The sequence below is a fragment of the Bos indicus genome, chromosome X (genome assembly GCF_029378745.1).
Source record: "Bos indicus isolate NIAB-ARS_2022 breed Sahiwal x Tharparkar chromosome X, NIAB-ARS_B.indTharparkar_mat_pri_1.0, whole genome shotgun sequence".
Lineage (NCBI taxonomy): Eukaryota > Metazoa > Chordata > Mammalia > Artiodactyla > Bovidae > Bos > Bos indicus.
This window is the reverse complement of record NC_091789.1, coordinates 145,176,539-145,202,471: the sequence shown is the minus strand read 5'-3', so window position 1 is coordinate 145,202,471 and position 25,933 is coordinate 145,176,539. Positions and strand designations below refer to the sequence as shown.

The 25,933-nt window shown below is 46.7% G+C and overlaps 1 protein-coding gene and 1 long non-coding RNA gene across 13 annotated transcripts in view; one reads left to right on the top strand and one right to left on the bottom strand.

Moving 5' to 3' along the window:
* Positions 1 to 25,933, top strand: part of TBL1X (transducin beta like 1 X-linked) — a 247,727-nt gene that overhangs the window by 168,115 nt on the left and 53,679 nt on the right. For 8 of the 12 annotated variants that reach the window (XM_070784370.1, XM_070784364.1, XM_070784367.1 and 5 more), the window contains 2 exons: positions 7,007 to 7,095; positions 18,259 to 18,369. In XM_070784370.1, coding sequence (XP_070640471.1) covers positions 18,312 to 18,369 — 58 coding nt within the window. In that variant the 5' untranslated portion in view covers positions 7,007 to 7,095; positions 18,259 to 18,311. The remainder of the gene's footprint in view (positions 1 to 7,006; positions 7,096 to 18,258; positions 18,370 to 25,933) is intronic. The other 4 variants (XM_070784375.1, XM_070784373.1, XM_070784369.1 and 1 more) reach the window with 3 other exon arrangements.
* On the bottom strand, positions 4,242 to 21,374 carry LOC109555807 (uncharacterized). The gene is made up of 3 exons (XR_002180301.2): positions 21,115 to 21,374; positions 4,919 to 5,022; positions 4,242 to 4,302 (listed from the first exon to the last, which is right to left on the bottom strand). It is a non-coding gene; the product is annotated as an uncharacterized lncRNA (long non-coding RNA).

The window sequence follows — 25,933 nt, the reverse complement described above, 5'->3', positions numbered from 1 at the left end:
ATGATAGGAGATGAGGAACCACTTAATGCACCATGACCTCTCACCTCACGGTACCTGTGTTCCTAGTTTGGTGAGTGAAAAGAGACGTGAGGATCATGGCCTGATTTTAATTCCCAGTGGGTAAAGGCGCGTGTAGAACTGCCCTACTTCTTGCCACTATTATGATGTTAAAAGTCAAGTTTATTTTTGTAAGTCATTACCATCTTGGCAGACTTGCATTCATTTTTGTCAAGCGCTGCCATCTTTAGCTTGCAGCCTTCCAGAGTCTAGAGAAATGCACGTTGGTTTCATATTTCTTCTGGGGAATCTATAGTCTTCCAGCAGGAGAACCTCTTTTTTAGAATGTCTAGCAACTGGTGTGTTCAAAATCTGTCAGGAAGTCGTCAGGAACATCTCAGCATGTGTCAGAAAAGTTAAAGTTTGGGAAAGTTATATCCTGAGCATGGAGTGTCATTTTCTAGGTGAATACCTAGGTACACAGACAAGCTAGAGAAGGAAAGTGAAAGTGAAAGTCAATCAGTTATGTCCGACTCTTTGCAACCCCATGGACTATACAGTCTGTGCAATTCTCCAGGGCAGAATACTGAAGTGGGTAGCCGTTCCCTTCTCCAGGGGGTCTTCCCAACCCAGGAATGGAACCCAGGTCTCCCGCATCGCAGGTGGATTTTTTACCAGCTGATCCACCAGGGAAGCCCCTAGAGAAGGACAGCAATTCACAAAATTTCTGCTGCCTGCAGCTTGGAGCCAGGAAGGCATCATGACAAGAAAGTCATGACTTGCTGTGTGTGAACCCCTAGTCTGACACTGCTCGTGGGGGTACCTGGGATCCTCGTTGGAAACGTGACATTCTGGTAGGAAGGATTCTGTCATTATTTATTAGCAGGATTACATAACTTCAAGGCACTTAGAACAGATCCACAGTAGATGCAGCTATGTATAAACCGTTTTTATGGTTAGTTTTCTTTTTCATTATAGCTTATTATATGATATTAACTGTAGGTCCCTGTACTTCACAGAAAGACCTTGTTTTTTACCTGATTTATGTATAGTAGCATGTGTCTGCCAGTCCTCAATTCCTAGCTTATCCCCTCCCCAATCTCCCTTGGTAACCATAAATCTGTTTTCTATGTCTATGAGTCTCTTTCTGGTTTGTAACTAAGCTCGTTTGTGTCATATTTTAGGTTCCACATATAAGTGATGAGTTTGCCTTTCTCTGACTTGATACAGTAACCTCTAGGTCCATTCATGTTGTTGAAAATAGTATTATTTCATCCTTTTTTATGTCTGAGTAATATTCCATTATATGTATGTATATATGTATAGATGGATATGGATATAGATGTATTGGAGAAGGGCATGGCAACCCACTATCGTATTCTTGCCTGGAGAATCCCATGGACAGAGGAGCCTGGCAGGCTACCCCAGTGTACGGGGTTACAAAGAGTTAGATAAAACTGAGACACACACACACACGCATATATATATATACACACACACCACACCTTAGGGGCTTCCCAGGTGGCTCATTGGTAAAGAAACCACCTGCAAATGCTGGTGACATGGATTTGATCCCCGGGTCAGAACGATCCCTTGCAGGAGGAAATGGCAGCGCACTCAAGTATTCTTGCTTGGAGAATCCCATGGACAAAGGAGCCTGGTGGGCTGCAGTCCGTAGGGTCACAGAAGAGTCGGATACAATATATCGACTAAACACAACATCCCACACCTTTAGCATTTCATCTGTCGGTGAACATGTAGGCTGCTTCCACATCCTAGCTATTGTGCAGAGTGCTTCTGTGAATATGTGGGTGCATGTATCTCTTAGAATTAGGGTTTTCTCTAGATATATACCCAGGCTACCATCTGTGGGGTCGCACAGAGTTGGACACGCCTGAAACGACTTAGCAGCAGCAGCGGCATAACCAGGAGTGGGATTGTTGAATCCTATGGTAATTGTACTTTGAGTTTTTTTAAGGGGCCTCCTTACCATTCTTCATAGGGGCCATACCAAATGCATTTCTGCCAACAGCGTACGAGAGTTCCCTTTTCTGCACACCCTCTCCAGCATCTATTATCTGTAGACTTCTTGATGATGGCCATGCGGACCTGTGTGAGGTGATGCATCATTGTAGTTTTGATTTGAATTTGTCCAGTGATGAGCAACATCGAGCATCTTCTCAGGTGCTCATTGGCTATCTGTATGTCTTCTTTGGAGGAGTATCTACTTTGCTCTTCTGCCAGTTTTTTTGATGGAGTTGTTTGGTTTTCTGTTACTGAGTTGTATGAGCTATTCGTGTGTTTTGGAAACGGAGTCCTGTTGAATTGCAACCCAGCCTGTAGGTTTTCTTTTTGTTTCGTTTATGGTTTCCTTTACTTGTGCAACAAATCTTGTGAGTTCACTTCCGCTTTCCTCTTGGTTTTCCAGTGCAGCAGTCATCAAGTCACATGTTAGTCTTTTCTCAAAGCTCCAGTTCCCTGGCCCTTTCCTCTGGGAGGCTCTTTTCTACTTTCTCATTAATTATGGACGTTTAAGTGACTATTGGAGGGAACTCAGACAAAATAGACTGCTTGAAATCAGGGTGTTAGACCCCTGACAGTGTTGTAAAGGTTGCTTCCTTCTCTCTTTAATTTGCTGGTTTGTGATTGCAAAAAACAAGCCAAACTTGGAATCTCTTCACTTGTGCTTTGGGAAAGACTTAACATGTGACTTGATCACCTGGCCAGGTAATTTTGGTATCTTGGTGAGTTAAGAGTTAAGCATAAGCAGATAAATTGAAACTTGATACCATGGAATCTCAGAGCTAGAAGACACTTAACTGTATCTGCTGCTGCTGCAGCTAAGTCTCTTCAGTCGTGTCCGACTCTGTGCGACCCCGTAGATGGCAGCCCACCAGGCTCCCCTGTCCCTGGGATTCTCCAGTCAAGAACACTGGAGTGGGTTGCCATTTTCTTCTCCAATGCATGAAAGTGAAAAGTGAAAGTGAAGTTGCTCAGTCATGTCCGACTCTTAGCGACCTCATGGACTGCAGCCCATCAGGCTCCTCCATCCATGGCATTTTCCATAGCTCCCCCCAAAAAAGACATTTAGTTTTTAACATTTCAACAGACCCTGATGAGCTGTTTATCCCTGAATGTAAGGTAGTCCGTTAGCCACAGTGAAGTATAAAGAGATGGTAGAAGGCATTGTTCTTGCTTTCAAAGTAGCTTACAGCCTCATAAGTAACAAGGGCAAATCAATAAGTTCACAGATCTTTTTATGTAAATTAAAAAAAAAACCATTTTACTCTGGCAGATTTCAAACATACTAAGAAATGAAGAGAATAATGGACTTCCAAGTATTCATTACAAAGCATCAGAAATTTTCAACATTTTGCTAAACTTGTATTTACATAAAAGGATAAGCCTATAAATTTCCTCTCTTATAATCTTTTATACCTGATTTTCAAGCCCTTCCACTCAAATTTCAATTTTGTTAAAGCCATTTCTCTTTTTTTGCAAACATGGATATTCTTCTTTCAAATGAACGATGCAGTTTCTTCTTGCTTTCATTTGTACCTCATTAAGTGATGGGATTATCTGCTGAACCTTGAATGTTCTGGTATTCCTATTTTTCCAGAGACTTTCTCTCTGTAATAGTTATTATTTTGCTTCATTGCTCTTAAATATTTTTTCTTTATCAGAATTCTTTTTTTTTTTTTTTGGCTATGCTTTGAAGTATATGGGGTCCTAGTCCCCTTACCAGGAAATGTGCCCCCTGCAACGGAAGCCCCCACTTATCAGAATTCATTGTTATTCCCATGCTCTTAATCCACTGAATGCCTTGAACTATTTTGCAGTTGGGTATCTGATGCTTTTGTGTCTCTTAGTGAACCATTTTCTCTATACAGAATCCGTGATTGACCTCGGTAACCCGTTTTAGATTGTGATAGTCTATGCTAAAGTGTCCCCTGGGTGTTCCTTTCTGAATCGAAGGCCCATGTGTACTTCTAATATGGCACCGTACGAATAAGGCAGAAGTCACGAAGAAAAGTGTCTACTTAGTCTACTGGCAAGTAGGTTTTTCCCCCTCCATTCTTGTCTCTTCATAGGAAAGAATTAAAACGACAGACCGACACAGCTCAAGCAGGCAGGATTTATTAAGCAAGCCACACGCAGGACAGTCTTGAGACAGGAGAGTGGACCCACACCCGTTGGAGTGGTCTGGTGTCATTTTTAGGTTTCCCTTTGTATACATTTTTCTCTTCCCCTTGGCGGTTCCTCGGGCTCCATTGGCTATTTCCCTTTGCAAAATAGGGCTTGTATCTGCAACCAGTCAGGGAAGGGAATGCAATTAGGGTGTATGGTCAAGCCAGTCAGGGAAAGGGGTGTGTTAGGCCTCTTCCCCCTCCAGAGGTTCTTGTTCCAGGCCTCAGGTTTTCCTTTTCATGGGCTTTTTCCTTTCCTTTGTCTGCCCTGCGTGTGGTCCTTCTAGTTGTCCCTTCTTCTGACTACCATCTTAGACTCTGTTTCCCTAGTCTAACCTATGTAACACTAAAGTCTGTCCCATTAAAATATAGTTTCTGGGTATTAGTAGCATTTGGGGGCCTGATCTGTCTACTGTGTGGAAGGAAGACTGTTCTGCGAGTTGTAGATGCTTAATGCTATGCCGGTCGTGTCCCTCCTCCAGTTGTGACACTGAAAAATGTTTCCAGACATTGCCTAATATCCTAGAGTGCCCTGGGGCAGAGGACACACCACCCCTGGTTGAAAGCACCTGTGTTAACACTGTGGACGTGCCACGATGCTTCCATATTCTTATTACGGGTTACTTGGCTCAGTCGGTAAAGAATCTGTCTACCATGCAGGAGACCCGGGTTCAGTCCCTGGGTTGGGAAGATCCCCTGGAGAAGGGAATGGCAACCCACTGCAGGTTTCTTACCTGGAGAATTCCATGGACAGAGGAGCTTGGCAGGCTGCAGTCTGTGGGGTCACAAAGAATCGGACGTGACTGAGGGACTCACGTCACTTTCGTTGTGTGTTTACCTTTGAGAATTAAGGAATATATTGCATTTGTTAAAATCATTTGCATGTCCCACAAATATTTTTCAGTCACATGAATTCTTGCCAGCACGGTTTATGGGTAGTGGTTCTCTCTGGTTGTTCGTAATGGGAAAATCACGAATGACAAGGTATTGGAAGGTCAGATTTCTCACTTTAACTTCTTATTTTTAGCAATAAACTAATTAATTTGTCATGTTGCATAACCAGAATGTCATTAACCAAAGTCATATTTCACATGTTTTGTGTGTTTCTAACACACAGATGATGTTAATTACTCTTATTGAATTTAACAACTTATATCAAAGATAACCTTCAATTTGTGAGTTACCATCTGTTTTGGACAAAGAATAGGTCCAAATACTAAATACTGAAGCTTTTTTTTTTTTCCTGAACAGCTTGTAGTAAGAGCTGTTTATATATTAATTGCCTAATTGAATTATTGTGGATTTTAATGTTTTAATTTTCAAGCAATTTGGGGCTTATTGTGGTGACATCTGCTCATATTTTGATACTTTACGGTATTTAGCAGTCTCATCAGAAGGCTATTTTGGGTTTACAACACAGTCCTGAAAATAGTCAATTGCTTTCTGCGTCAGGTTACTCTCAGGAGTATTGTCCTATTTCATCTCTACTACAGAATTTATTTCATAATGAAATGCATTTTTATTTTATAAGAAAAGTCCATATTCCCTTGTCCCTGCTCCAGTCTAATGCCGTTAAATGTCTATTCAAACAACTGCAGAGTTTTGTTTAAATCTTATTTTCCTTCAGTGGTAGATTTTTTTTCAGTTGTTCTGGTTATTACTTTCATCTTACAGATCCTTATGATGTTTTAAAAATATAGTGTAATGAAACTTAACAGCCTATGAACCTGCTTATAGAATCTTTTTAATCTCCTTTCTTTGAACAGTGTAACTGTAAACATAGCTCAGTGGGAATAATTTCCTTGAATTTCCTTAAAAACGTTTCAAGAGGTTCTGATTAATTCACTAATAAGAAACAGCTTCATTCATAGCCCTGCTTCTGAATTTGAATTACATTAAACCTGGCACCTTTTTATATCACTTAAGACTATTGAACAAGAATTTACAGAAAGTGGTAGTCATTTAATTTCCTCAGTTTTTGAATGTGTGGATAATTTAAATCCTGTAGGAGCCTGGACTCACTCACAACCAAAGACATTTTGTAAGGAAGGAGGTACATATCCTTAAATAGATGCTGGTTGACTGCTTTCTATTTATGTTGACTGAGAAAAGCAAGTTTGTGATATGAAGGGTTATCTTGTGAGATATACCCCTGGCTTCTTTAGAAATCTGTGCAAATACAGAACTGCTCTGAAATGGAAATGTAGGAGAATAACAGCGGAAAACTTGAGACCTGGTAGTCAGTGCTTCCTTTTGCTTTATTTTAGGAAGCCGAAAGAAGAGGGGGAGAAACGATTCTAACGTTTCCCTGTTTGCATGAGCACATAACTGAGTGCATGTCTGCACGTAAACTTGCATGGCGTGATGATGGTAACATTGGCCCAAGCGCTGTCTATCAACTTTCTGTGAAGCATCTTTCTTCTCTTTAGGGTGTGTACGGTTTAATTTACTGATTTTATGTGATACACTCCCTAAAACAAAGATGTTTCAAGAGGGCGTTCATTATCATTGAATGATAGCAGAATGCTTGTCTGCACTCTAACCAATGTTATTTACTTTGAGACGTTTTCCTTGTAAAGCTCTGCATGTACCATAATGCTGATGGCTGGTTTTAATTACTTCCCTTTTTACTTTGCAAATAAAACTGCACAGTTTGGGTAAAAGTTGAAGATAGAGGGTATGGAACAGTAAAACGTGTTTGAGATGACAAAGGAAAAGAAGAACAGGAGAGATCAAAGGTGAACAATTCCCAAAGAATTTTCAGGTTCATTTTGATTGTTGTTGTGGTTTTCCTTTTTTTCAATCTCCTTGTTTCTCGCCAGGCAGGTCCCAGCAGACACTTGGCAGTTCCTATGATCGGGTGCTGGGGAGCCCACTGGTTCCGAGGTCTACACATGAAGTCACCCTAAAGGTACACCCCTGCCTTTGATCTTTGTTCTCCGCCTGAAATTCGTTTCAAACAGAACTGCATTTTGCCAAAACTGAACACCTTCTGTTTTAAAATGATACATGTCTGAGGTCTTTCTTCTTGCTGAAGTTCAAGGTAATTGTTGTTTAATCGCCAAGTCATGTCTGACTCTTTGCGACCCAGTGGACTGTAGCCCACCAGGCTCCTCTGTCCATGGGATTCTCCAGGCACAAATACTGGAGTAGGTTGCCATTTCCTTCTCCATGAAGGTAATAGACAAAGCATTATTAAATAATGATGTGCTACTTCCTTGATTCTTTAAGATGAATTGGGCTTTTTTACCTTCTAAGAATTTGGGGAAATTCTTAAAGAGATGGGAATACCAGACCACCATACCTGGCTCCTGAGAAATCTGTATACAGGTCAAGAAGCGGACACTTAAAACCGGACATGGAACAATGGACTGGTTCCAAACTGGGAATGGAGTACCTCAAGGCTGTATGTTGTCACCCTGCTTATTTGACTTGTATGCAGATTACATCATGCGAAATGCCAGGCTGGATGAAGCAGAAGCTGGAATCAAGATTGCCGGGAGAAATATTAATAACCTTAGATACACAGATGACACCACCCTTATGGCAGAAAGTGAAGAACTAAAGAGCCTCTTGATGAAAGTGAAAGAGGAGAGTGAAAAAGTTGGCTTAAAACTCAACATTCAGAAAATGAAGGTCACAGCATCCGGTCCCATCACTTCATGGCAAATAGGTGGGGAAACAGTGGAAACAGTGAGAGACTTTATTTTCTTGGGCTCCAAAATCGCTGCAGATGGTCACTGCAGCCATGAAATTAAAAGAGGCTTGCTCCATGGGATAAAAGCTGTGACCAACCTAGACAGCATATTAAAAAGTACAGACATTACTTTGCCAACAAAGGTCCGTCTAGTCAAAGCTATGGTGTTTCTAGTAGTCATGTATGGATGTGAGAGTTGAACCATAAAGAAAGCTGAGCACCAAAGAATGGATGCTTTTGAACTGTGGTGTTGGAGAAGACTTTTGAGAGTCCCTTGGACTGCAAGGAGATCAAACCAGTCCATCCTAAAGAAAATCAGTCCCGAATATTCATTGGAAGGCCTGATGCTGAAGCTGAAAGTCCAATACTTTGGCCACCTGATTTGAAGAACTGACTCATTGGGAAAGACTCTGATGCTGGGAAAGATTGAAGGCAGGAGGAGAAGGGGACAACAGAGGATGAGATGGTTGGATGGCCTCACCGACTCGATGCACATGAGTTTGAGCAAGCTCTGGGAGTTGGTGATGGACAGGGAGGCCTGGCGTGCTGCAGTCTATGGGGTCGCAAAGAGTTGGATACGACTGTACTGTACTGAACATGAAGCTGAATATGGAACCAGCTATTTTAAACTTTTCTGGAGCAGATGACAGCTTCTAAAATCAATCCCTTGCATCACCATTATGAGTTAAAATTAAGCAGCAAAATTGATTATAATTGAGGGCATGAGGCTGTATCTTATTTGGCTCCTGTATCTTAATTCTTTGCTTTGTTAGTTTCTTAATATGATCTGTGTCTATCTGCAAATTGATTTCCTACTTAACCTTAAAAGTTATTAGAAAAACATGTAGCTTACTATCGATAGATCTAGTGAGATGATAAGGTATACCCAGAGGAAGAAACCAAAGAATCATAGATGCGCAGACATCAAGAATGGAAACCCAGGGAGTTCCTTGTGGTTCCAGTGGTTAGGACTCTGCAGTTTCCATTACAGGAGGCGTGGGTTCCATCCCTGGTCAGGAAACTATGATCCCGAAAGCCTTGTGACGCCCCAAAAAATGAAAAACCAGAGTTGAAGCCCACGTCTCAACCTAAAGCTGATGGTTCCCCTCTCCACCCTCTATCAAGAAGAAGCACTGTTAATATTTTGGAAGATGGAATTTTAGAGTTTGATTTTATCCTTTATTTTTTTGTGTTTTCTGGTTCTTTCCTTGTTTTAATGGGAAAAAAAAAAAAAACCACTGATAGAAGTTTTGTTATTTTAAAAACATAAAAGATGGCATTTTTGCGGAAGATTTTTTGCTGTACTTCTTTAAAAAGAAGCAATCAGAAGTAAGATGATAGGCCCAAATTTAACCACAGGAACAACCTTATGTGGTATTTTTGTTTAAGACCAAACATGTAGCAAGGTAAATATGTACCGTTGGCCCATGGGTTTGAACTGCACCGGCCCACTTATACGTTAATTTCTCCACCCCCCCCCCCCCAATAAATACCTAACCGCTGTGCACAGTCCGTGAGTGAATCCACAGATGAGGAACCATGGATATGGAGGGCCCCCTGTAGGTATAAGGGGATTTTCACCCCAAACTCCATTTTGTTCAAGGGCCAGCTGTATTAGAATTTCAATATTTTACTTAATTATCTGGAAGGGGTAGTTTGGTTTTTTTTTAATTGAAAAATTAGAAAAGGTTAATTGAGTCTGTGACATCAGGTGTTCAGGTTGTAGCATGAGTCTTTTAATGGCCAAAGAATATTCCATTTGTATGGATGGACTACTGTAGGCCGTTTATCCATGCATCAGCTGATGGACATTTGAGTTGTGTTTACTTTTATTGAGTTGTTCAGAAGAGCGCTGCCATGAACATTCGTGTATAAATTTTATCTGGATGTGTACCTTCATTTTCTCTTGGGTATATACCTGAGAGGAGAATCGCTCAGTCATATGGTAACTCTGTTTAACGTTTGGAAGAATCATCCCAGCTTTTCCAAAGTGGCTGCACCATCAGTCAGTATTTTTAAAACGCAGTTGAGTCATAGTTTCAATGTCAGAGGGGACAGAGAAGGTCTGTTGCTCATCCGTGTCTTGATTGAGTCTGCATTCAGTATTCAGGGCTTTGAGTATTCATGAGCTTTGAGGGAATTGAATTGAGCGCACACGTTGACTTCCTGCTGTGAGTTGGGCATTGGTGTTTAGCTTCACAGGTGACTGGAAATTTGTGTAGCCCTTGATGATTCCCTGTGCAATTTTGACATGCGGATGTTCATTTGGGATTATGCTGGGGAAAGGCATTGCTGCTCACATGCCACAGTGCCCATGGTGCCTCCGTGACCGTGAGCTTGGGAGTCATCTGTAAATCACAGCCCTTTCTCTCTGCGCTGGGTGCTGTGTGTCAGAAAGTGAGGGCTCATGTCTGGTCCTGTTGCTGTTCATTCACCAAGTTGTGTGTGACTCTCTGCAACCCCATGGACTGCAGCACGCCAGGCTTCCCTGTTCTTCATCATCTCCCAGAGTTTACTCAAACCCACGTTCATTGAGTCGGTGATGCCATCCAACCATCTCATCCTCTGTCGTCCCCTTCTCCTCCTGCCTTTAATCTTTCCAGCATCAGGGTCTTTTCCAGTGAGTCAGCTCTTCACCTCATGTGGCCAAAAGATTGGAGCTTCAGCTTCACCATCAGTCCTTCCAATGAACACCCAGGACTGATCTCCCTTAGGATGGACTGGTTGGATCTCCTTGCAGTCCAAGGGACTCCTCTCAAGAGTCTTCTCCAGCTCCCCAGTTCTAAAGCATCGATTCTGCGGTGCTCAGCCTTCTTGATGGTCCGACTCTCCCATTCATACAGGACTACTGGAAAAACCATGGCTTTGACCAGATGGACCTTGGTCTGTTCCCGTTTGACTTAGCCTAGTTTCAGCAGGTCCCGCCTCGGAAAGTGATGGACACACAGCAGATGATGGCTATGGTGTCCTCTTGGCTCTTCATTTCAGAGCCACCAGTGGGTTATGCCCGAGGAGCGTCCACATTCTTAGGGCATCACCTTCAGGTCCCAGACAGGAATTTCGGCTGGAAAACAACAAGACGGGCGTGTTCTAATGTAGAGAGGGGAGAATCTTCGGGGGAGTGAGGTTGGCAGACGTTTTCCATCAAGGGCCAGAGAGTAGATGTTGATAGCTGATGCTTTGTGGGCCCCCGGGTCTCCGTTGCTTTCCTCTGCCTTTGCCCTGTGAGAACCGCTACTGATCATACACAGATGAACGAGTGTGGCTGAGTGACATCAGTAATACTTCGCCGATGGGCGCTGGAATTCCAATGTCATCGCAATTTCAGGGGTGGCAAAATAGGATTGTTTTGATTTTCCTTGCAGCCATTTAGAAACAGAGACACCGTGGATAGCTCCTAAGCCTTACGGAAGGTGGGCGACGTGTGAATCTGCCTGTGGGCTGCGGTGCGCCAGCCTTGACCTCGAGAAAGACACCTATTTTATTTCTCCGTCTTCTGGCCTTGACCTTCGAGTTGAAGGGCCTCTGACATGCAGTTCTGCGAGGTCCATGGCGAGCTTAAGACAGCGTCCACATTGTGGTTTCCCTGCTGGCTCAGATGATAAAGAATCCGACTGCAGGGCAGGAGACACGGGTACGATCCTGGGGTTGGGACGATCCCCCTGGAGGAGGGCATGGCAACCGCACTCCATGAACATGATTCTCCTTGCCTGGAGAATCCACACGGACAGAGGAACCTGGCGGGCTACAGTCCGTGGGGTCGTAAAGAGTCAGGCACGGTCAAGTGACTGACACTTTATTACTAAGTTGTGGTTGCTTGGCCAACAGCCTGCAGCTGCTCATGGACTTGAGGAATTACAGGGCCTTCCATGGGCAGTGTGGCTCTGGACGTCTGGAACCAGCCTTCTCCAGGGGACATTTGATCACGTCTGGAGACCTTTGAGGAAAATGTTTGCTCCTGACACCCAGTGGGTGGAGACCAGGGATGTTGTTTATCATCCTCCAGGGCGTCGGGGAACCCGTCACAGAGATCCATGTGGTCCTGAGTGTCCGCAGTACTGAGACGGACGACCCCTCCCTGTTCGCATCAGAATTTCTTTCTGTGTTTTGATCTGCGCACTCCTCTGGCTGTGGGAATTTCACCTGCCGAGCGTCAGATGACAAAACTGAATGCCTTCTGCTTGCTGATTTCAGTGTCAAAGGGCACTCTTGGGATACTCGGCTTCACGGTGCTTTGAGTATTTTTCTTTTATGTGGTGTGTGGTTGTTGTGTGTGCATGCGTGCTCACTCATGTCCAACTCTTGGAGACCGCATGGACTGTAGCCCACCAGGCTCCTCTGTCCGAGGGATTTCCCAGGCAAGAATAGAGGCATGGGTCACCATGCTCATTTAAAGCTGAAGCATCACAGTATACTTTTGTTTTTGTTGTTCGGTTGCTCAGTCGTGTCAACTCTTTGCAGACCCCATGGACTGCAGCACGCCAGGCCTCCCTGTCTATCGCCGACTCCGGGAGTTTACTCAGACTCATGTCCATTGAGTCGGTGATGCCATCCAGCCATCTCATCCTCTGTCGCCCCCTTCTCCTCCTGCCCTCAATATCTCCCTATTTTAGCACCAAGGTTTTTGAGACACAGGCTGACTCAGAGGGCAAAGCATCGCCTGCCTTTATATTTACAGACAAAGCCACAGGGTTTTTTGCTTGTTTGTTTTTTCAAAACTCTGGAGACCACATTATAGGAGTCGATGACCTCACGTAGGACTCCACCTACCACAGAAAAGGGAATCATCCAGGCCAAGATAAATCTTGCGTATGTGGCTGAAAATCACATTGTCTGAGAGCTTTTTGTAACCAGCCTGTGTATATTCCTGTGATTTGTCAGAGGGCCTAGTGCAGAGACTGTCATTCCAGCCCCTCGGTCTCAGATAATTAAAGTCTGTAAATTAATTTACGGACTAATCGGAAGCCTTAGCTGGCAGACCCACGTCCTCCAGCAAAGAAGGGAAAGGGCATTTTTACGTTGAAGCTGTCCGTATTTCCCGAGGCACTTAGCTGCGAAAGCTTGGGCACCTGAGCTTGCATTTCACCTCGTGGACGGAAGGCTGTAAAATATAACGGTGCTGTCGGACTTATGTGTGTGTCTGTCTCTCTGCCACACAGACCTTACTTAGCAGTGGCTTGCTATCATCGGGGTGAACTTTTTTAGGAAGGTTTCCCTCTGGACCTGCCTCCCGATGGGGCAGAGAAGTGTGGGGTGGGCAGGGTGTGCGGCTCAGAGGGTTTGAGACGGGGACCCATGGCCGCTCGGGAGGGGGACACGTGGTCTTGGCCGCACGTCTGGGCCAGGACGTCCCGTCCTCTCGCGTCTCCATGCTTCGTGCCTGTGTGCAGAGAGTCGGAACGATCGGAACGAAGCTAACCAACCAGCCACTAATGAATCCGGGCCGGCACATAGGCTCAGAAAGGCCCCTTTCTGAAGGCCTCACCCTGGGGGTGTTTTTTGATTTCTGTGAAGCGTGTCATTATTTTTCTAACCCGAGGAGGCTCCCTTCTCCCTGCTGTCTCAACCCTGCCAATTTCTCTCCTCCTTAGCTGGGTTGTTCTCATACTGATTTCTGAAGACGCTGCCTGATTTTAATTACATCCTAATGAATGTGACTGCAGTTCACGTTCGTAGGAGGAAATTAGGGGAATACCGAAAAGGCACGCCACACGTACACGGATTTAAGTCCAGCATCATCCCAGCCCTGGAGAGACTGGTGTATTTTATTTTACTGTTTACATTTTAGAGGGTATCTATTATTTGTACGTGTGTGTGTGTGTGTGGTTTGTGTGGTTTACTTGCTAAGTCGTGTCTGACTATTTGCAACCCCATGGACTGTAGCCTGCCAGGCTCCTCTGTCCATGGAATTCTCTAGGCAAGAATACTGGAATGGATTGCTATTTCTTTCTCCACGGGATCTTTCCCACTCAGGGATCGAACCTGGGTCTCCTGCGTTGGGGAGCAGATTGCTTACCCACTGAGCCACCGGGGGAGGCCTTGTGTGTGTGTACAAACTGAAACTTACGCACACGCGCATTCCATTTGAAGCCTCCTTTTTTTTTTCACGTAGCACTGTATCATGGACGTCATTGCCGGTCATGAAAATCCTTTTGAGGACTGCAGTCTTACTAGGTTACTGCATTCTCTTATTCAGATGGTGGCACTGGTGGTTAAGAACCCGCCTGCCAGTGCAGGAGACGTCAGAGACGTGGTTTCAGTCCCTGGGTTGGGAAGATCCCCTGGAGGAGAACAGGGCCACCCGCTCTAGCATTCTTGCCTGGAGAATCCCATGGACAGAGGAGCCTGGCGGGCTGAGGTAATAGGGTTGCAAAGAATCGGACACGCTGAAGCAAGCTAGCATGCATGCATGCCACTGCTGGGCATGTGAACTCTGGTGAGGAAAGAATAGTTCTTTGATTATGTTTATAATTTTGGACCATTGGGCTCCCAAGTAAATAAATATAACTATAAAATTAGTGAAAAATCTTAACCTTTGGGGGGACTGTTTTTCTCACTGTAGGATAATATGCATGCAAATACTCTTTAGTAAAATGAAGATAAGTCTGTGGGGGAAGAAAAGGTGAAACCACTGTTGACATTTTCTTGTTTTCTGTCCAATCTATTCTGTATGTACATTCTGCAATAACTGAAGTCCAACCATAAAAGCCATCATTTATTGAATAGTACTCATTACTGTCTTTGGACAACAACGAAAGTTTGCAGTCGTTTTCCAGCAGTTACGTGGCGGCTTCGTTTCAGTTAATGCAAGCTGAGCAGGTGTGTAATGTGATGAAACAGGCTTGCTTCCTCCCCACCTTAGTCTCCAGCAGTGTGTACAAGAGCATTTATACGTAAATGTTGACACACACATTAAGCTTCTAGTCTCATAACTGGCCACTGGAAAACACAGTTTCAATTTGAAAAGAGAGCAATGTTATGGACTTCCCTGGTGGCTCAGTCGGTAAAGAATCCACCTGCAGCAGAGGAGACCCAGGTTCACTCTCTGAGTCGGGAAGATCCCCTGGAGGACGAAATGGCAGCCCACTCCAGTATTCTTGCCTGGAGAATCCCATGGTCAGAGGAGCCTGGTGGGCTACATTCCATGGGGTCACATAGGGTTGGACACGACTGATCGGCTAAACTACCCCCAGTATTATGGAGAAGGGAAGCCAGGAGGTGAGTCCTACTATGTTGCAGTCGGCAGAGAATTTGTGAAAGTGCCTTGCTGCAATGAGGTCATTTATAGCAGATTTTCCAGCTCTGGCTTTGCATCCTTACTCAGCGTGGAATCAAGTCCCAGGGCCTTGTCCAGAAGATCACCTTACGCGATGCATTCTTCCAGTGTCCAGGCCAGCAGACTCATAGCAGAGACAAGACCTCAGACCGACTTTTTCTTCCATCCCTGGAGAACGGCGGAAGGGGCCGCATGAGAGGATGTTATAAGACTGTGTCCTAACGGCACCGATTTACTAAGAGAGAAACTTCTGCCATGGATGATATCACACTGAACACCACGCTCCCCACCCTGGAGTGACTGTGTGCTTGTTCCATCGCTGTTTCTGAACCAGGCTCCCCGCCCGTGGGCAGGGAAACTCACTCGCCGTGTCTGTCTTCATCTCCCAGAGCTGACGCTCAAGTGGCTCTGTGGTCATTACATCCTTTAAGATCATCACAGAGCAGGTCAGATTGTGTTGTTTGGGGAGCGGTCCTGTCCCTTCCTGGAGTATGAGAGCATGTTAAATACTGTACACACAATACAGCCAAACCCTTAGACACCATTTCCCACTCCCTTTAAAAAAAAAAAAAAAAAAAACTATTTTTTTTAACTTTGTACTTGGTATTGCGATGCAGCCGATTAACAACATTGCCGTAGTTGCTGGTAGAAGGCAAAAGGACTCAGCCGTACATTAAATGTATCCCTTATCCCCCAAACTCCCCTCCCATCCAGGCTGCCACATGACATTGAGCAGAGTTCCCTGTGCTGTCCAGCAGGTCCTTGTTGGTTCTCCGTGTTAAACACAGCAGTGTGTCCATGTCCATCCCAGACTCCCTGACTATCCCTTCCCCCATCCTTCCCCCTGGTGACCATAAGGTTATTACAGAGCATTGAGCAGAGTTCCCGGTGCTGGACAGCAGGTCCTTGCTGGTTCTCCATGTTAAATACAGCAGTGTGTCCATGTCCATCCCAAACTCCCTAACTGTCCCTTCCCCCATCCTTCCCCCTGGTGACCATAAGGTTATTACAGAGGATTGAGCAGAGTTCCCTGTGCTGGACAGCAGGTTCTGTTGGTTCTCCATTTTAAGTATAACATCATAGACACGACTTCTCTTGCAACTGAATTTTGAACTGTTTTATGACTGTGGTTATTAAGAGTTTTTTGCCACCTGGAAAGTAAGTTATTAAAAAAGGAAAAATACCGTAAATAATCTTCCCTTCAGCTTCCTGATGGATTTCAGCCCCCCAGTGGTTATTTATGTTGGAACACTCATGTTAAGCAGGAAGTCTCCAGACGTGTCATCAGCTCACACTGATTTTTTCTTCTGAAACCAGAACAGTGAGGGAATGTGTGGTTTTTACCACACAGTGAAGACGGTCATTTCCTTTCTGCCCAGTCACAACCACAAAGATTCTCAGATCTACCTAATGGGAGGTGCCTCCGATGAGAACTCTGGAGAAGGGAATGGCAACCTGCTCCGGTATTCTTGCCTGGGAAATCCCATGGACAGAGGAGCCTGGCGGGCCACAGTCCATGGGGGTTGCAAAGAGCCAGGCACGACTGAGCACACACATGCATGAATCAAAACTGGGTCAGGCAAGAAAATAAACACCATGTCACTAATCAAGAACCCATTTTTGTTATTGTTTTTGGAGGCGTGTTCCGGGGGGCGGTGGTGGTCTCTCTGCTTTGAGGATGCTTGCAGTGGGGCGGAGTAGGATTAAGAGCCCTCCTGTGTCTCTGTGGTGCTCAGGGCCCTGGTCTGGAAGTGTGTGTAGAAGCATGTCATCCTCACCACCTTCCTGGGGGAGGGGGAGGGCAGCGGTTCTTAGCATCCGCAGCTGGCATAGGTAGAAAACTGAGGCCTGTGGTCCACAGCTCCTTAGGGATGAAGGTGCAGTCAGCATCAGGCCTCCTGGCGCAGCCTCAAGCCCCCCCACGCTCCGAGTGCCATGTTCTCTGTTCTTGGTGCCCTCAGGACATGATTGCCTTACCTCCAACCCATCAGTCCTTGGAGGTCTGAACCATTGCCTTGGGGTTCCCCTAACTTCATTGCAGTCACCACAAGCATTTCCCTGGAGGAGGTCATGGCAACCCACTCCAGTGTCCTTGCCTGGAGAATCCCAGGGACGGAGGAGCCTGGCTGGGGCTACATATAGTCCATGGGGGTCGCAGAGGGTCGGACGTGACTGAAGCGACTTAGCACACGCAAGCATTCTGAGCTCTGTAAGAATCCTGCTTGGCCGATGACACAGGCCATCTCAGTCCACAGTCCGGGCACACAGGCTGGTCTTCCTGCCCCTGGGTCCCGAGAAGCACTTGGTTCATCCTTGAAGATGCCATGGTCTTGGCCAGTCTGCCGCAGAACCGAATGCTGTCGTTGCACTCTGTCCACGGGGCAGCTTGCTGACTCCCCGCCTCCTAATAGAAGTCATATCTCCTTGTCGATGACTCAGCTCCTCGCTGTGTATGTCGGGGCCACATGCACCCTGTTGGTTCGGTGACCGTCAGGTTCAGCATGGAACTTGGATGCGTGGGAGGTTGCTGTGAGTCATCTGTGCTGCAGACCCACAGGTGTGACCAGAGCCACGTGGTCACCCAACCTGGGGGTGTCGACAGGACTCTAACCTTCCTCGTCTGTCCAGGGAAGGGCCAGTCGGTGCCACCAGCCACCTTCTGTCTCGGGGTTCCATTGAAGCTCGGTACCAACCGCTGCAGGATCTTCACTGAATCAAGTCGCGGTGTTTGTTCTCATTTTCTGGTGCCCCTGATTTTGTCTCCGTTAATGTGGTTTATAGATGAGTCCATGCCAGCATTATAAAACGCATCAGCTCGTGTTTTGGGGGATACTTTTCACTTGTATGTTTGTATGTTTAGGTAATTATAAAAGCTTTATGTCACCAGGAAATACAGGGGAAATTTTTCATCTGTATGTGTATATATGTTTAGATAATTATAAAACCTTTATGTTACCAGAACGTACGGCAGGAATGGGGCATTAGTTACCTCCTGAGTATTACATGTATCAGTTATTTTCCGAAAGAAATGCGGTTGAGGAGGAACACGCAGGCAGTGTCTGAAACGTCTCTCCGCTTTCTCCTCTTGCCTTTTCCGACAGAGGGTGGTGGCTGCTGCTTCGTAAAGACCTCATCCCCGCGAGGTGAGGCTAAGATGAGCATTACCAGTGACGAGGTGAACTTCCTGGTGTACCGATATCTCCAGGAGTCAGGTAAGAAGCCGGCTTCCTGCCCGGAGCGGCAAAAAAAACACCTTCCAACACGCCACCTGCAGGGCCAGCAACCACGGATGGAAAACCCGGTCTATAGGGAAGAGAGAGCTCCGGACACCCTCATTCAGAGGACTGAAGGGAGGCGGAGAAGGGGCTGGGCCGTCCTGCTCTTGGGGCGGGATGAGGGAATGTGTTCTTGTTTGTGCTGACATTTCTGTTCACCTGAAGCCAGCCTGGAATGAAGATCAAGTGAAGGGAAAGTGAAGTCACTCAGTCCTGTTCGACTCTTTGCGACCCCGTGGACTATGCGGTCCATGGGATTCTCCAGGACAGAATACTGGAATGGGTGGTCTTTTGCTTCTCCAGGGGATCTTCCCGAGCTGAGGAATTGAACCCAGGTCTCTTTAAATTGCAAGCAGATTCTTTACCGTCTTAAGCCACCAAGGAAGTACCTCTAATAAAGTGAAATCAAGGGTTAGTCACTCAGTCTGAGTCTTTGTAACCCGAACACGTGTAGCTGACCAGGCTCCTCTTTCCATGGGATTTTCCAGGCCAGAATACTGGAGTGGGTGGCCTTTCCCTTCTCCAGGGGGATCTTGCCCACCAAGGGATACAACCCAGGTCTCCCGCACTGCACGCAGATTCTTTACCAGCTGAGCCACAGGGGAAGCCCATTTTGATCAAGGGCAGTTGTGATAGATGCGGTGAGGGGCGGGGAGGATTTGCTGTTCTGGGTCCCCATCCTCGGGAGGGCGTTTGTGGTCTGGTGTGTATGTATGGTGCATCCACGTGGGGGTGGGGCGGTTGGTGTTCTTGGTCCCGACCATAGGGGAGGGTGTTTATGGGCTGGGGTACACATATGGTGTATATACGTGGGGGGTGGGGTGATTTCATGTTCTCAGCTCCCACCATAGGGAGGGCATCTGTGGGCTGGTGTGTATACATGGTGTATATATTATAGGGTGGGGCGATAGGGTGTCCTTGGCTCCCACCATAGGGAGGGTGTTTATGGCCTGCTGTATACATGTGGTGTATATACATGAGGGGTGGGGTGATCTGAGTGTTCTCAGCCCCCACCATAGGGAGGGCATCTGTGGGCTGGTGTATACATATGGGGACTTCCCTGGTAGCTCAGCTGGTAAAGAATCCACCTGCAGTGGAGGAGACCCCAATTCCATTCCTGGGTCAGGAAGATCCCCTGGAGGAGGGCATGGCAACCCACTCCACTATTCTTATCTGGGGAATTCCATGGACAGAGGTGCCTGGCGGACTGCAGTCCATGGGGTCGCAAAGCATCTCGGACACAATTGGGCAGCTAAACACACAAGCAAACATATAAATTGTGTGTGTGTGTGTGTGTGTGTATATATATATGTATATATAGGGAGAGGGTAGAGTGATTGGTGTTCTTAGCCCTCACCATAGAGAGGATATTTATGGGCTGGTGTATACATATGGTATGTATACACGGGGAGTGGGGTGATTGGATGTTCTCAGCCCCCACCATAGGGAGGGCATTTGTGGGCTAATGTATACATATGGTGTATATACATGGGGAGTGGGGTGATTGGATGTTCTCAGTCCCCACCATAGGGAGGGCATTTGCGGGCTGGTGTATACATATAGTGTGTGTATGTATATGTATGTGTGTGTGTGTGTGTATGTATGTGTGTGTATATATATATAGATGGATGGGGCTGGGGTGTTTGGTGTTCTTGGTCCCGGCCACAGAGAGAGCGTTTGTGGGCTGGTTACAGATCCGTGTACAGAATTGGTGTGGGGTAACTCAGTGGGGCGGCTTGAACAAAAATGCACTGTCCCAGCGCCGTGGAGGACAGCAGTCCAAAGCAGGGTGCCAGCTGCCTTGCTCTCGTCCTGCGACTGTCTGCCTCACAGGGGTCTGCTCCGGCCTGTCTGCCAGCTTCGGCTGGACCGTCTTTGGCACTCCTTGCTTCACAGGCGCTTTGTCCCCCGAGACCTGCCTTCCCCTTCACGAGGCATTCTCCCTGTGTGCGTGTCACTCTCTGTCCACATTTGTCGGACTTCTCCTTTTTGTAAAGACACAGTCATAGTGGATTACGGGGCTCACGGTATTCCAGCACAACCTCGTCTTAACAGATGACATCTGCAGGGACCCTCTTCCAAGCGCCGTCACATTCTGAGCCGTGCTGTGGGCTAGGACTACCAGCCTATGCCGTTGCGGCGGACACAGTTCAAGCTATAACAGTCGGTTCTGTGCATATTGAAGCTTGATTCACTTTGTGTCACATTTTCTGTAGTCTGCAAATTGATTATTCGAGAAAGAAGCCAGTTCTCACATCCCACTTCCACACATGCTATCATTGAGGTTGATCCAAGTGTGAGTCCCTGGGTCCAGACTCTTTCAGAATCAGCCCAGAAGGGTGAGATGGACCAGTCTTGCAGGCGACCCAAATGGCTCGATTCTGATCCTCGAACAAAAAGGATAAAATACGTGGGGCATGCCACATGTTATAAATAAACCTCTCCCCACGCAAGCCTGAGGTCTCTGTTTCTGCTGTCCACTCTAGCTATCATTATTCATGAAGAGTACACCTTCTTTCTACATATACATTTGACCATTTGGATTAGCTCTTGCTAGATATTTCCTATGAAAAAAATGATGAGCAGAACAAAATATGTACCACCTCATCCCTCGTCAATCAGGGAGATCACACCCACGGCTCTGATAACTTAACCTTGGAAATTAACCAGGAAATCTCTCACCTGGAGTCCAAGTGTCCTCCCAGCACTGATCTCATAGATTCCCAGAGATGTCTGCAGATGAAAATTCCACGTGCCAAACCCTGCCTCTCTGAAGACTTCCAGCTTGGAATTCAGGATTCTTTCTCTTTAGAAACACTTGCACAAAAATAGGCTGAAAAAGTGCAGTCCAAATGTGTAAACAATCTTAAGGTGAAATTGCCATCCCTCTGTGAACATGAAGGTAAATAGAGACTTGGGAAAGAAAACTTTTGTGTAACCTAGAGAAAGGTTTCTCCCGGTGGGCAGTCCCCAGGGCCCCCCGGGGCAAGAGCGTTGCTGGCCTCTTTGAATAAACACAGAAATGTCTAATCCCTCCCCCCAGAAAAGCGAGACTTCCTTTTTTAGGATTTGTTTACATTTGTCTCACATTTGTTGAGAAACTTTCTGTAACCAGGCGACTGAGAAAGGAGCCTTGGGAGACACAGTGTATTCCATCAATGCCCATTGTGTGTAGCATCTGCTGAGCGGCTGTCCTAATTTTTCAGAGCCTTGAGTAGAATCCCATAGATCGAGTGAGAAGTTAAGAGATGACTGTGTGTTCCTCTGACGACTGTGTGCGTCCGGGAACTGCCTCTGGTACCCCAACGAGGGCATACTCCAAAGAAGAAATGCCTAATGTTGTTAAACGTTCATTGTGGGATTGTTTAACATTTATCTCAAATCCTCACGCTTTGGTTAGGTAGTGGTTTAGTTGCTCAGCTGTGTCTGATGTTTTGCAACCACATAGGCTGTAGCCCACCAGGCTCCTCTGGCCATGGGGATTCTCCAGGAAAGAATACTGGAGTGGGTAGCCTTTCCCTTCTCCAGGGGATCTTCCTGACCCAGGGATCAAACCCAGGCCTCCTGCACTGCAGGCAAAGTCTTTACTGACTGAGCCACCAGGGAATTTACTGAGCAGCCATCAAGTGGACAGAGCATGTTCTTGGCCTCATAACATCTCCTTTCTAGCTGAAAGGAGGGGAAGGAAATGGAAGGGAAGGGAAGGAAGAGGGCAGAAGGGGAAGGAAGAAGAGGGAATGAAGAAAGGAAGAGGAAGGAAGGGACAGGGAAGAAGGGGAAGGAAGGGGGAGGAAGGGGAAGGAAAAGAAGGCAGGAAGGAGAAGGAAGGACTCTCCTGATCAAGTATCTGTGCTGTCTCTGCTTTACCAGCATCAAACCCATCATCCATAAATTCTCTGTCACGCTAGGTGACTCACTCAGCTCCTCCCAGTGTGGCTTCTCCACTAGGGGTTTGAAAGTTCCTAGGTCTTTAGTCCTGTCACCCCCCAGGCTATGTGTGTAGAAGGTGTGTGTGTAGGAGGTTGGGAGATGGCAGGTGGGGAGGACCCTGCAGGGAGGCAGACCTCTGGATCTCTGGGGGTCTGCTGTTGGCTGTACAACCAGGCAGCGGGTAGACCCAGAATATTCCAGCCCACCTCAAGGCACAAGTTCTCTGCCACCGCAGGGGCTGGGCTGGTGCAGTCGGGCAGCACATGTGCCGGTCAGGATGTTCAGGGCTGCAGGGAAAACGGTGCCCATCAGAACATTGATTCCTCATGCACCCCACCCCACCAGATAGCTGGGAGGCGCAGTGCAGAAGCAACACTTTCCTGAAAGTGTTACGACAAAATGCACATCACATCTCTGCAAACTCAGGAAAAGTATCTTGAAAAGGGGCTTCCTTTTCTGCCCTCAAGAGGCAGAATTCGCATCATCTAGGGTTCCTCTCTGGCCTCCCTCCGCCCTGCCGTGGATTCCACAGCCTCTAAAGCAGAGGGGATTTCATGGCATCACTGTTGTCTAAAGCAAGGGCCGTGCCTGTGGAAGGTGCTGTCTGGATGCTGTTGTTTATGGTTGCTCCTCCTGGCATCCAGATAAAGAAGATTGGTTAGTGTGCAAGGCTTTTTTTTTTTTTTTTCAGTTCAGCTGGAGATTTTGAGCAGCCCCAGCAGCAAAGTGGCTTAGTTGTGCTTTTAATTTTTACGTTTTGCATGAGTTGCGGCAGTCCGCTTTGGAGGGCTAGGAGTCCATCGGCCTCTGCCTCTTGGGGGTTAATCATGTGGTCGCTTTTGTCATCCTGACGATTTGTAAGAAGCCGATTGAGGCAGAGCGGCTCTGCCACCCAGCCTGGCAGTTCCCTTCATGGTCAGTGTCCAGCTTCTCCATCCCTCTGCACCTTCATCTCTACCATTTTTTTTTTTTTTTACATAGAGTATCATTTTCACGCCAGAAAATTGACCCTTTTTAGAATACAGATGTTCAGAGTGATACAAACACCTGCACAAACAAGATATGGAATGGTTCCACCAAAAACTCCCCCTTTGTAGTCTCCTCCTCACCCCACCGCAGCTGCTGGTGCCACCGGTCTGCTTCCTGGCACTGGAGTGTTGCCTCTGCGATTGTGACTGAGAAGTGAATCTCTGCAGCGTGTACCCTTGAGAGTCTGGCTTTTCTGACTCAGTGCATCTGAGATTGGCTAACGCTGGTGCATACTTCAGTAGTACTTCCTTTGTATGCTACATGGTCTTCTATTTCCTATGGGCTTCCACAGTGGTAAAGAACTCGCCTGCCAATGCAGGAGATGCAGGTTCAATCCCTGGGTTGGGAAGATCCCCTGGAGGAGGGCATGGCAACACACTCCAGTATTCTTGCCTGGAGCATCCTATGGACAGAGGAGCCTGGCAGGCTATGGTCCATGGGGTCGCAAAGAGTTGGACATGACTTAAGAGACTAAGCGTGGCCCAGTATTCTGTTTTATGGATGCAGGGCGGTTAGTCGTTTGTCCTGTGGAAGAGCATTTGGGTGGTTTCCAAGCTACGACTAAGGCTCCTGGGGGCATTTGCACATAGGCTTTTGTGGTCTGGGGTTTTCCTTTTTCTTGGGCAGCTCTCTGGGAGGCGCACTGCTGGGCCAGGTGACAAAACTGGGTTCAGTTTATCAGAATCTACCGCGTCTGCTTTGGTCTCCCTCAACAGCAAGGCAATTCACAGCCGCTGGTGGTTTTATATTATAGATTTCATTCCTGCCACAGAGCTAATGATAATCAGTGCCTGGGGCACAGGGAATATTGGAAAATAGGTAAAAAGATATTGGTCTCCTGCAGATATATCTGCACAATACTGATGAAATGCTAACGCTTCCTCTCAGGGTTTGGAATTAGCCTCTGTGAACCTGTTACTGGGGTCGTGGTTCCCATGGATCCGCTGAGTGGGACAGGATCCACACGTGCCCGCCTGCTTCTCCTGAGCCAGTGCACCCTTCTGCAGAAAACTGGGTGGAAGGCGCTGGGTGGAATGCTAGGTAGACAGCAGGTAGATACTGCAGCCATGAAATTAAAAGACGTTTGCTCCTTGGAAGAAAAGCTGTGACCAACCTAGACAGCGTATTAAAAAGCAGAGACATTACTTTGCCAACAAAGGTCCATCTAGTCAAAGCTATGGTGTTTCCAGTAGTCACGGATGGATGTGAGACTTGGACATCCAACTTTATAAAGAAACTGGAGTTTCTTTATAAAGAAAGCTGAGTGCCGAAGAATTGGTGCTTTTGAACTGTGGTGTTGGAGAAGACTCTTGAGAGTCCCTTGGACTGCAAGGAGATCCAACCAGTCCATCCTAAAGGAGATCAGTCCTGAGTATGCACTGCAAGGACTGATGTTGAAGCTTAAACTCCCATCCTTTGGCCACCTGATGCGAAGAGTTGACTCATGGGGAAAGACCCGGATGCTGGGAAAGATCGAAGGTGGGAGGAGAAGGGGACGACAGAGGATGAGATGTTTGGATGGCATCACCAACCTGATGGACATGAGTTTGAGTAACTCCGGGAGTTGGTGATGGACAGGGAAGCCTGGTGTGCTGCAGTCCATGGGGTCGCAAAGAGTCAGATGTGACTGAGTGATTGAACTGAACTTGATATGCTTAGTCCCTAAGTCATGTCTGACTCTTTGCACCCCCATGCACTGTAGCCCGCCGGGCTACTCTGTCCATGGGACTTCCCAGGCAAGAATACTGGAGTGTTTTGCCATGCCCTCCTCCAGGGGATCTTTGCCACCCAGGGATCGAACCCATGTCCTCTGAGTCTCCTGCACGGGCAGTCAGGCGCATTACCATTGCCCCACCTGGGAAGACAGGAGCCAAGACTGCACGTGCATTGATTTGCATGGGTATTCATGCAGATTCACCCAAGGTGTTCATGGCTTGGGGGGCATATTTCCCCTCCCTCTAGCATTGGGACCAACGTCTGCACACCGTGAAAAACAGATAGAACCTTTAATCGAAACCATTTGACGACTGTGGTGGTAGCTCTGACAGCGAACCAGAAACACGAGTGAGAGATTGGGTTTCCCGAATGTTTTGTCGGGTGTTACCAGGCTGGGTGTCCCCAGTGGCTGTCATTTGAAACACTTGAGACAATAAAAGCAGCCTTTGGTTACGGCGCAGATGGCAGAAATTCGTTTCGCATATATCAGAAATCAACACGATGGTGCATTTCTCTGCTTATTGTGGGGATTTAACAACATTCGCGCCTGGCGTGCTGCGGTCCATGGGCGTCTCAAAAGAGTCTTGGGTTCGACTTAGCGACTGAACAACAACAACAAAAGACCTTCTAGGGCCTTCCCTGGTGCTCCAGTGGTTAAGCCTTCACCTTCCAATGTGGGGGTTGTGGGTGCGATCCCTGGCTGGGGAGCTAAGATGCCATGTGCCTCGAGGCCAAAAACCCCAGAACGTAGAACAGAAGCAACATGGCGAGACATTGAGTAAAGACTAAAAAATTAAATAAACACCTTTGAATAAGATTGGAAACT